The sequence below is a fragment of the Triturus cristatus genome, chromosome 9, assembly GCF_964204655.1.
Source record: "Triturus cristatus chromosome 9, aTriCri1.1, whole genome shotgun sequence".
NCBI classification, from domain to species: Eukaryota; Metazoa; Chordata; class Amphibia; order Caudata; family Salamandridae; genus Triturus; species Triturus cristatus.
The window spans coordinates 842,520,923-842,533,143 of record NC_140592.1 but is presented as its reverse complement, the minus strand read 5'-3'; the positions used below and the strand labels follow the sequence as shown (position 1 = coordinate 842,533,143).

At 49.7% G+C, this 12,221-nt stretch overlaps 1 protein-coding gene across 6 annotated transcripts in view; it reads left to right on the top strand.

Moving 5' to 3' along the window:
- Window positions 1–12,221, top strand: part of KLC1 (kinesin light chain 1) — a 412,248-nt gene that overhangs the window by 258,790 nt on the left and 141,237 nt on the right. For all 6 annotated transcript variants that reach the window (XM_085626290.1, XM_085626289.1, XM_085626286.1 and 3 more), the window contains exons 10-11: window positions 6,721–6,770; window positions 6,861–6,928. In XM_085626290.1, coding sequence (XP_085482416.1) covers window positions 6,721–6,770; window positions 6,861–6,928 — 118 coding nt within the window. The remainder of the gene's footprint in view (window positions 1–6,720; window positions 6,771–6,860; window positions 6,929–12,221) is intronic.

The window sequence follows — 12,221 nt, the reverse complement described above, 5'->3', positions numbered from 1 at the left end:
GGGATACAGGGGGATATGAGGCAGTGAGCGTGGGGAGTGGGGTGCAGGGGGATATGAGGTAGTGAAACACAGGGTCGGGACGTCCTGCCAGACATGATAGGGTGCATACTGGCAGATAGATATGTCATTGACACAAGTCTGTGTACGTTTTGGTGGGATCTGAAATCCGGTCTATGCTGCAACCTCGGTTTTTGACTTGGGAGAATAATGCATCGACCCCCCCCCCCCCCCCCCCCCCCCCCGAACTTCATTCAGAAGACCCCTTGCTCTCAGGCTACAGAGTGTTCAGGGTTTAGCGCTGGTGACGCCCTGTGCGACAAAGTTTGTTGGCGCCCCCCATGGGCGCTCCCCACAGACTCCCACACTACTACCCTTTAACAGTACAGTACCCCCTCAAGTCTCCATAACCACTCTCTCTCAGATGTATTTAATAGTGCCACCTGTACCAGTTTAGGGTGTCAGAGCACTTTACATCGCAAACACTACTCAGATGCAATCAATCATAGGTGTGTAAATCAGTGTATAGGAAATGTTACATAATACAGAGGACTACAAGGTGTAAGAGTTGCATGTCATCCATACTGGTAGGCAGTATAGTTTAAGAGTGCTTGGTCTGGAGAAGCACAGACTCAGAAAGTAAATCAGAACCCGATGGTTGGAGGTTACATTTCATAATGATGATTTTTTTTTACCGAAAGGATCTCTCTGACAAAAGCACTGACCTATTTAAACTATATGCATTTTGTGATCTGCATGGTACACATTCTTTGCAGCACACATATTAACCCTCTGTGATACATAAAATGAGTTAAAAATACCACTTGACAAAACGCCTTTTCTCTCCAGGAAGAACATTAATCACCAAGTTATCTTGACATTTTTATTTTTGTATGACAATTTCAGAGGCCGGCAATGCAGCAGGTGCTTTTAAAACCATAAAATACTTCCAAATAGGCGCCCCCTCGAAGAGTCAGCACCCAGTGCGGTGGCACTGGTTGCACCGCCCTAAAGTCGGCCCTGAGAGTGTTAAAAGGAGGTCTTTATGTCCAGACCTAACCACTCGTGCTTGTGGGTGCTTGTGGCGCGCAGCTCAAACCGGCCATTGTCATTCTGTTTGTGGCAATCAGCCGCAGACAGAATGACAATGGGCGGGAGGGGCAGCGAGGAGGAGTGCGAGGCGCCCTGTCAGGGAGTTGAGGCCTCTGGCAGGGAACACCTCTGCTCCCTGCAGGGCCCGTAATCCCGGACAAAAGGCGTCCGTAAAAGCATAAGTGGCCACAGGGGGGGCAAGGAGGAGCGTCCAGGGGGGGGCAAGCGCCCCTCCTTGCCCCCCCCTGCGGACGCCCATGCGCGGGGGGACCCTTAAGCATATACAGAACTGACTTTGTCCAGTTTATCGTATAACCGGAAACTCTGCCGTATGATGCGCATATGTCCAGGAGGCAAATAATGGACTTTCGGGAGTTTGCCATGTAAAGTAGGATATCATCCGCATAGAGGGATATCCTATCTTCCCACCCCTCGGTCCAGCGCAGTCCCCGTATTACCGGGTCCCACCTAATCCATGCCGCCAGCGGCTCCAGTACCAGGGCGAACAACAACGGAGATAGGGGACACCCTTGTCGGGTGCCTCGCCCCAAGGGGAACTCCTCCGACAGTCGCCCATTGACCACCACCTGTGCCGATGGTTTTGTGTATAGTAACTGGATCCAGGCACAAAAGTTGGGCCTGAAACCGAGATGTTGCAGCACGGCAAAAAGAAAGGGCCACTCGACCCGGTCGAATACCATACTTGCATCCAGAGAGAGGATGACCGCCTCTTCCTGTATGGTGGGTGCCCTTGCCAGCACCCCGTGGAGCCTTCGCAGATTCATTGCTGTATTTCTGCCTGGCATGAAGCCCGACTGGTCGGGATGCATCAAGGTCGCGAGATGTGGTTGTAGCCTGGTGGCTAACACTTTGGCAAGTATTTTTGCCTCTGCGTTGAGGAGTGAGATCGGGCGATACGATGAACAGTCCTGTGGCGGTTTGCCCGGTTTTGGGATTGCTATAAGAGTGGCCAACCGTTGGTCCCTCGGGAGAATCCCTTCCTTTAGGCTGGTCTTGAACATGTTCAATAAGTGAGGTGCCAGCATGTCCGACCCCTTCTTATAGAGTTCTATTGGGATCCCGTTGGGACCCAAGGCTTTCCCGGACTGCAGCCCTTTTACGGCGGCAGTGATCTCCTCCAGTGTGAGGCCTGTCTCCAATGCCCGAGTATCGTGCGGTGCCAATTTTGGCATAGGTATGTCTTTGATATACGCTATGCAGTCCGTTTCTGAGGTCGTTGCTATGGGGGAGTATACTGCTTCAAAGTGTTGCGCGAATGCTGTGACTATGTCAGTAGGGTCCTTCAACGCCTCTCCTGAGGGAAGAGTAATCTGCGCCACATAACGACTGGCCCTTTCTTTCCTGTCCAGCCAGGCCAGCAATCTGCCCGTTTGTCCCCGACTTCCTATACTGTGTGTTGCGTTTTTGCAATCTTCCCCTTAGTGTGTTCCCGTAGGAATTCACAGTAGGCTTGTTGCGCCAGTCGAAGGGAGTGGGTCGTATGGTCAGTGGGATCTGTCGCATGTATGCTCTCGGCTAGGTTAGCTGCCTGCTCCAGCTCCTCAATCTGACGATTTTCTTCCCGTTTGTGGGCAGTGATCACTGAAATGGCCTGCCCCCGGAGGACTGTTTTGTAGGCTTCCCATAGGATGACCGGTGAGGCCACTGAGTGCGTGTTGTCTGTGAAATGGCGTTTAGAGGTCTTGTGGAGGGTTTTCCAAATCCTGGGAACTTTAAGGTATCCCGGGTATATTGGATATATGCGTCTCCGTCCCTTGAGATGAGACACATAGTACATACGTATGGGCCCATGGTCAGAGATACCCCTTGGAAGATGTTCAATGTCACTTATTCCCTCTACACTGGCCGGGGAGGTAAATATATAATCAATACGTGATAGGCTATCATGTACCCCTGAGTGGAAGGTGTATTGTCGTGTTTCCGGATGTCTCGTGCGCCATACATCTACCAGCCCCACTGCGTCTAAGAATTCTCTGAGGGGAGATGAAGCAATCCCCTGATCTCTGTGTGGGTATCTGTCGATGGCAGCGTCCACTGTTGCGTTAAAGTCACCTCCCATAATTAATTCCCCGGGAGGAAGTGCCAACAGGAATTTACCTAGGGCAGGGAAGGCGAGGCTATGAAGTGCTGGGGGAATGTAGACTGTCACGATATTGTACTGCCGTCCCTCCCACTGGCAGGATAGTGCCGCAAAACGCCCTTGATCGTCCGCACAGGTCCCTGTTGTTATTAACGGGCAGCTTTTCTTCAATAGGATCCCAACGCCTCTTGAACCCGATGGGAACTCGGCATGGACCGCCATATGAAATCCCCATCTGTCCAACGCCTTGGTCGTCGTACCAACCAGGTGTGATTCCTGAATTAGGACTACGGATGGGGCATGCCTTTTAAGATATTATAGCACTAATCCCCTCTTTATTTTGTTACCCAGGCCATTCACATTCCAGGACATCACCATTAGAGGGGCCCCCAATGTGTGCATGTTGGAGGGTTGAGACTGGGAGGGGCTGTGTATTCTGGATCCTAAAATCTGTGAGCCGTCCATCGACAGTGGAACCTTTGTGTCCTTGTGGGCTCAAGCGGCCCCCCTCCAGTGACTACTTGCTTCAGCTGTGAATACTTTTTTGAAACTACCTGTGCAACGATAAACAACAACTTAAACCATGCCCCTCCATCCTCCCCCCTCCCTGCTCCCCTGCATGACGGATTCCCAACTACCCGCCCCCCCAACATTGCAGAGTGCTTCAACCCCTTAAACAGTACTTGCGTGAGAGAGATGAAGTCCGAGACGTTCCCCGGGGTTTCCCATTGACCCCAACTAGCTGAGTATGATAATGTACTTGGTAGTATCAACGTCGGCCCCTGCAGAGTTTTTAAGTAGCCTGGCGCCAGCCGACCCCGTCTGGCCGAGTCAGTCCACCTTTCAATGCTGCAGGGTCAGCCGGAAACTATCAGCCTGTCCTGCAGTTGTGGAGTCGTCGTTTCGTTCTGCGGGATTCTGGACCTCATTTTTCAGCCTCTCAGAAACGCTTTTTTAAACATCAGCATCATCAGTCTATCTATTCATTTCGCCAACCCATATTGCCCAACAAATTACCACAACTAACCTGTATCAATTTTATATTGTTACAAAAAATGGAACTAAATGCATGTAATGGTTTCCTGAGAGCACATTACTGATCCCTATAACCAATGATGACTGAATTAACCAGTAACCTTGGGTTCCGGAGAAGCTTGCTATTTGTTGTAAAGCACTTCAACACCTGGTCAGGGGTATTAAACTTCTATAAATTCAATTACAATATAATCTGCTTGGTAGCCACCACTTTGGAGAGGGTCTGTTTAATAGTCTATACAGAGCATGTGTGTTTACAGCTACTAATGGTACAAACAAGAATGTTACCCTGTAACTATCAGCTTGTAGCATGTAGTGCTGTAGATTCACATACAGCCAGCTTCCTCTGTGAAAGTCAGCGATAACCGATTTTATTTTATCTTTGATTCTTCTTTTACTAAATAGAACGCACACTGTCCTTAACACTGAACTCCACTTAATCTACCACTGACTCTACTTGGCCACTGAACAGGCAGCAATCTGAGCTGGAGCCAGTGTACTGGTGTATTGTGGACAAGGTTGTAGCTTCAGGGGGGTGTTTGGGTTGTGACACCCCCCAAATAAATGCATTCTTAGCTTAGTAGTTGAGTCTGAGGGCCTGAGTCGTGTTTGCTATCTCTGTGTCGGTTTGTCTTGAGCTAAGAAAAAAAGATAAAATGGTGACCTTTGATGTAAACCGGAGAGAGACAGATGCCTATCTGGTGGCTGAATTTGAAAAGCTAGAACTAGATAACCTGGAATCAATACCGGCTTCCCCGCATGCCCAAATTGTGTGATCCTAGGCAAATATTTTATTTCACAAAGCCTCCTTTTTTTCTTTATCACATATGAGTGAACTTTTAAATACTTTACTTCAGGTTGTGTGATGTACAAGCACTTCTTATGTTTGATTTATTTGTCTAGAATGTTGCTTCATCTATAATAAGAATATAGGCCATGCTTGGGTTTTATGCCTCTTAGTTCACCAATGGCATTGTTGTGCGAGCCATGTATGTTTTTTAAAAATGTTCACTTTGAATAAATATCTGTCAATGCAGAGATATAACACTTCTGCATGTTAAAGAAATGCACTTTTTTTTAATTTTGAAGAGATCTTGTCATATAGTTACATCATGGTTTTACTGCATAATATACATGCCAAACATTTTCGTGGCTCGGCTTGTGCATGAACTCCTATTAATTTGTCTGTGCGACCTCCTCTATTTGCGACTCGGCCTTAGAACATGGTCTTCCAACCCTTGATAAAATGAATTGTAAATGGTGAGTACTAGAAATATGGAGCCCTGCCCACATGCATGGTTTTGAAAACTCTACCATCAAGGTTTCTTGTAGCAGAGGCAAAGAAGAGTGCGTGCAGTGAAAATACATTTAAAATAAGTGACGCAGGGGCAGTGAATCAAGGCCGTTGTGTTTGTATGTGACCATAGTCATGAGTTCCCAGGGAGAACTACCAGGCCCAGGTGGGATGGGCAGGGATGTAGCTTCAATGGGGGTGTTTTAGGTTTACACCCCTCAAATGCTTTTTGCATTTGGTAGTTGAGTCTGGGGGCCCTAAATTAGGTCTGCTTATTCTTTTGGTTTTTCCTGTCATTCTTGTTTTCCTAAGGGTTTTAGCTTGATCATTTTATGTTTTTTGGATCATATCTCTCAATCGGTCCCAGTTTACTAAAATAAGTAGTAAATGTGCACCCATAGAAGTACCCTTCGAATGGGTGCAAATTTACTGATTTTTGGAATTCATAAACTTTGGCAGTAGCAGGCATGGAAAGCTGCCCCAGTTTTACATTTCCAGGCATAGTACTGGCAATCAAATATCCAAAAGGTGATGGGGTGGATGTTTGCAAATAGTCTAACCAGTGGCAATTACTTAGGGTAGAAATTCAAACCTATTGTTTTTTGGCCACTGTGACTCTCTAGACAGAGGCCTACCTAATGCAAAACAGTACTGATTCTGATCCTTCTTTACTGATCATGTTCCTCATGGAAACAGTCCATCCCTAATATTGGTCATCTCACATCTTCACCCCATCTCACTGGCTAAGCTACGCTCCTGATTGTCGACTAACGGTGGAGCAACAACAGATCCTGGGACTAACTTGTTTGAAGAAACACAAGTTGCAAATGTTCAGGCCCAACGATAGATGGCAAGATTATACAGAACATGTGAATCTACAACACTGCAAACATATGCCTACAGGGTTAGTAATATTTTCAATTAACAACCAGATTTCGGAGATTGTCAACTATGGCCACTAAACTCAAATTGTAATTAATAGAAGGCGATTCCTTTTGATGAACTTGGGATTCAAATTAAAAAGTTGAATTGATATGACCTGTTTAGAAAAGAAATTCATAAGTCTTTAAAACCCCACCAACTGTATAATAAACTTGACATAGTGTTCAGTTAAATTTAAAATTAATTTATACTCATTTTGTACGCTTACCTGCAATTCTCAGAGGTCGTTATGCTGAAAATGTTTTGTTTACTTTTTCAGATGAAAACAAACCCATTTGGATGCATGCAGAAGAGAGAGAAGAATGCAAAGTAAGGGTTTCATTTTTTCTATGCCCTCTGTGTGTATTTGGATAAGTGCATGACTCAAATAAAATCTGCTCTTATTCTTTAATGATTTAGGGGAAGCTGAAAGATGGCTCGTCATTTGGAGAGTATGGCGGCTGGTACAAAGCTTGCAAAGTAGACAGGTGAGTAGGTTTTACGATTATATTTTGTATGTGCTGCTTACAATTGGATTTTGGACTGATAACAATACTAGGCTTTTGTAAAATGAATACCATACAGCCATTGTACTTGTATTCATACAATGTTTGAAATGTAAAGAAAATATTCAACTAATGTGTTTAGTCCTGTTGTTTTTAAAAGATTCTTTAAAGCATGCATAGTTTGGGCTTTGCCCCAGTGGACTTTTCTTGTCTTATTCTATGCAATTTACTGATTGGGTATCATTCCGCCTCTTCTGGAATGCTTGTTTTACAATGCACGAGGAACCATTTTACATCTGTAAAGTACATTCAATTATCACAGTCAATTATTTGTGTCATACATGCATCCAGTAGATAACACCCATACCACCATTACCACCACAATAATATGACCACTAAAACAAAAACTATTATCACCACTGCCAATACCATTTCCAGTATTTTCACCATCATTATTGTCTGTGTATCTGTAATATGTAGCAGTATTGAAGTCAATAGGTTTGGCTTACAACTGAAAAACTGCATTAACCACTTCTTGTTACATTTTTGGTGCAAGGCCTTAAATGTCTATTTATTAGGAAACCTCAATTGGTAACTTACATCGAGGGAAGCTGTTGTGGCGTAATTCACTCTCATGTGTTGAAACCAAGGTCCTTATGAACAAAACAGTTTTGCAGTTGCAATCCTAAGATTGTGAAATCTCCAAGTTTGGTCCTGCAAAAGGGATGTTGACAATATACTAAAGCCCTTTTATGAGACACACATTTCTTTTCAACTTGTATGTAGGCGTTTGTTGTGCTTTATAAATAGCAAATAGGCAGGGACATGAAATTTACCAGGCCTGCTCCAAACCCATTGGAGGGAAAGCTACCACCCAAAATTGGTTTCAAGTTACCACAAAGAAGAGGGCTGCTCACTAACCTGGGCACACCTCTGAGCAGGCACACAGGCTCTGCATATGGGAGAAAGTGTTTACCCATCTTGGATTTTAGGATTAAAGTGAACTGTTGGATTGTTTGCAGTAGGGCAAACAGGAACTGCTGAAACAATGGATAGGGTGGGCAGGAGTCAACCAGACCCACTAGCTATTTCCAGCCATAAATGTGGCACCCTAAGGCACCCTCCTCAGAACATTCTCTGGACTTGCTGTTGATCCGTAAAGGACTGAACCTGCTGTCTGTAACCTGAGTGGATCCCTGAAGGACTGGACATGCTCCTTCTTGTACTCTGGACAAAGAAATAGACGCCAAGAGTCAGTTGACTGACGTCCACTTTGGCTGCAGGGAAATAAGTTGCAAGAGCCCTTTTTCCTGGGGTGACTACCTGACCAGATGCAACTGGACTGGATCATGCTGATGGCCTCTGTTGGTCTTGAGTGAGTTCTGACCCCTAAGTGCTGTTCCTAAGGTCTTGTGACCCTTGGCTGTGTCTAACTGGACATCTCCTACAATGACTGAAAAGCTGTGGAACGTTGAAAAATTCAGACTTTCAGCTGCCAGAGGATCTACTACCTGAGCCAATCAGGCCAAGAATCAACTGAAGTGACTGGTTTCTTCTGCTTGTGTCTTTTCAACAGCAGTAAATCCGTTTCAGCAGGTCCTCCACTAGAAGGTATCTGGCCAGTTGGAACTCCTTCTCGGATAAAGCCTGTAGCCTTGTCCCGCTAGAGATTTATTTTTTATTTTTTTAATATATTTTAATTTGTTTATTTTATTTAACCAAACAATCAGCACAAGGAAATGCATACATGATATGTGAAGGAGATTAGCCATCAAGTCATAGATACAACTGTTCCCAACAGGGCCTCTCCTCCTCCTCTACTCTGGGGCAATGTAAAAACAGAGTGTGCTAAAGGCGACTGTCAGAATAGCTATATGGCAGCGCGGTGAACCAGGGAGCCGTCTCCGATAAGCAGGGGAAGTGATTTATAGAAGTGTTATGGGCTCGGGCCCCTACACCTGTGTTTCCTGCGTAGTGCGTCTGACGGACTGTTGCGTGAAAGTTTTTGGGGCACCCTCTGCTACGATTTGTGACCCGTTTCACCGTCATGTACATGTCCATACCTAACGTCCATTCCTGGATGGTTGGTTTATCGGCCACCCCCCATTTTTTGGAGATGTCTCTCTTAGCCACCACAAACCCCAGTGAAGCAAAAATCAGTTATGTTCTAGTTATGTCCACCTCACTAGGGAGCCCCAGTATCACGAATTTGGGCTCCAATGGCAGCGGTACCCCCAGGACCATACCCAAAAGTCCAGTCACCTGCGTTCAATACGGTAGGAGGTAGGGACACGCCCAGACCGTGTGGTAAAAGTCGCTGTCAGTGGTGGTGCACATCAAGCAGTGGGATGAGTCTGCCCTTCCCATCTTGTGCAGTCTGTCCCTATCGTAATACGTACAGTGCAGTATATCTGAAAGAAACACGTTAGTTAGATTCCTCACCTTAGAATATCCCCAGGCGTCAGACTGGATCCGGAAGATTTTTCGTCAGCAATACCCCTTGTGCGTCGCTAGGCGTCGTCTGCGGCTCCGCGTCAGTCGTCGGCGTCGAGCGCCGGAATGACGTCGTCTGAGTACTTAGACGCCGCCCTCGCGCGCTGACGTCAGTTCTTCTTTTTTCCGCGCCAGTAAGCGTAGATCCGGAAGAGCTACCCCTTTAGTCAATTTTTGACTAACTTTTTTTGACTCTTTTTGGTCAATTCTCGATTCTGGTGCCGGTAGGATGCCTGGTTTCAAGGCCTGCGACGACTGTCACCGACTGATGTCGGTGACCGATCATCACTGCCGGTGCCTGTACTGCTTGGGCCTTGACCACGACGCTGCGTCGTGCTCCGATTGTATGGCCCTGACCTCGAAAGCTAGGCGGGAGCGGTCCCGCAAGCTTCTCGAGCTTCGCCACTCGGCTCCGCGTCGCTCTTGATCCCGGTCCAGGAGGAGGTCCAAGGATCGGTCGCGGAGCCGCACCAGACATCGTCACTCGTCTGGCTCGAAGTCTTCGGGTAAGTCGAGGCACTCCAAGAAGTCCAAGAAGCGACACCGCTCTTCGGACTCCCCTCGCCGGTCGCGGACTCGGCCGAGGGTCCGGGTGGTTCCACCCCCGCGGCTCCGCAGGAGCCGCAGGCGCCGCGCAAGTCCCCATACCCGACGGTCCCTGGGACTGACGCGACGCCGGCGGAGGTCAGTGCCTTCCTCTCAGCCATGAGGAGCCTGGCCCTGCCGTCGACGCCCGCTGGCGCGCCTTCGGGCCCCGCGGACTCGACTGGGCGACCTCGCATGCCGGCGGCTCCGGCGCCGTTGGAGGCTCCGGCCCCAACGCCGCAGGTCCCCGAGGGGCCCGAGCCTGGGCCCCCGTCGACGCCGGTCGACCTCGTAACGCCTCCTCCGCCGCCGCCGACACTGATACCACCCCCGACGCCGGCTCCGGTCGACGTCGATCCTCGGTTCAGCCCCTGTCCAGTCCCGACGCCGATGCCGCGCCGCCCGACGCCGCTAGAGACACATATTGTCTATCGACCGGCTCCGATCATTCCTCCTGTTTACCAGGAATCGGATGACGGGGGCGACTGGGAGGGGTCTGATGACCCTATGGCCCTTCAGAGCCAACTTGCACAGGACTGGGCAGATGAACTGGGGGAGGCCAGTGGGTTGGATACCTCTCCGGACACTGGATTCATTTCTCCTCCGACTGTGGCTTCGGAGGAGGGTGCAGCTTTTTCTGTGGTGCTGCGCAAAGCGGCCGAAGCCCTTGGGCTTGAGCTGCCTGCCGTGGCTGTGAGGACTAACATCCTCACTGAGGTGCTTCAGTCTGCCGCATGCTCCACTGAGCCTCTGCTGCCATTCAATGAGGCCCTCACTGACGTTCTGCAGGGCACCTGGTCCAAGCCCTCCACAGTCCCTCCTGTGGATAGGAACGTTGCCAGGCGCCACCGCCCTGCTCCGGGCGACCCCAGTTTTCTGTCCCAACACCCCACCCCGAGAGTCTGGTTATCCAGGCCTCTACCTCCCAATCCTCCTTCCCGTCCGCTCCTCCGGACCGGGATTCCAAGAGACTGGAACAGTTTGGCAAGAAGCTGTTCTCTTCGCTCAGTTTGGACCTGCTGTCTTTGAACACCGCCTGTCTCTTGGACCGTTATTCCCACTCTCTGTGGGATGCGGTGGAGGACGTGCTGCCACTGTGCCCGGAGGAGGCCCGGGCGCGGCTTTCCTCGGCCCTGGCCGATGGGAGAGATGCAGCGCGCCATGCAATCCGATGTGGACTCGACACTACGGACTCGCTGGGTAGGGCGATTTCTACCACGGTGGCGCTTCGACGTCACGCCTGGCTGCGGTCCACGTCTTTTTCAGGGGATGTCCAGAGCACCCTCATGGACATGCCTTTTTGATGGCGCTCGCCTTTTTGGTGACAAAGCGGACAGTGCGCTGGCTCGCTTCAAGGACTCCCGGGCTATGGCCACGTCCTTGGGCCTCTCGGCCCCGCGGCCACAACCTTCCGCTTTTCGCTCCTTTCGTGGCCAAGGAAGGGGCACCTCCTCACGTCTGCCTAGCCACCGGCCGCAGAGCCAGCCTGCACGCGGTCGCGGTTTCCGCCGAGGCGGTACCGGAGGAAGACACGGTCAGTCCACATCCACCCCGGCAGCATCCGCCTCAAAGCCTTCCTAGTCTGAGCTTTCAGGCCCATTCCACGCCAGTGGGCGGCAGAGTTCGCCATCACCTGCTCCACTGGCGTTCCATCACGTCGGACAGGTGGGTGCTGCAAATCGTCCGAAGGGGCTACTCCCTCCCCTTCGAGACGACCCCTCCAGCCATGCCACCGCAGCACCACCGTATCTCGGGGGATCATTTGAATCTTCTCCACGAGGAGGTTTCGGCCCTCTTGGCCAAGGGGGCCGTCGAGCACGTTCCGAGCCCAGAAGTAGGTCGTGGTTGTTATTCCCACTACTTTCTGGTTCCCAAGAAGGGCAAAGGGGGCCTACGCCCTATCTTGGACCTCCGGAACGTCAATGCCTTCCTCCGGAAGGAACGGTTCAAAATGTTGACTTTGGCTCAGGTTCTAGCTGCCCTAGACCCTGGAGACTGGATGGTAGCGTTGGACTTGTAGGACGCATATTTCCACATCCCCGTCCTGCCGGCCCACCGGCGTTACCTGCGGTTCACGGTGGGTCAGGAGCACTTTCAGTTCACCGTGCTCCCCTTCGGCCTTACCAGTGCCCCTCGGGTGTTCACGAAAGTGATGGCGGTGGTCGCAGCTCATCTGCGCTGATCAGGGGTCCCAGTC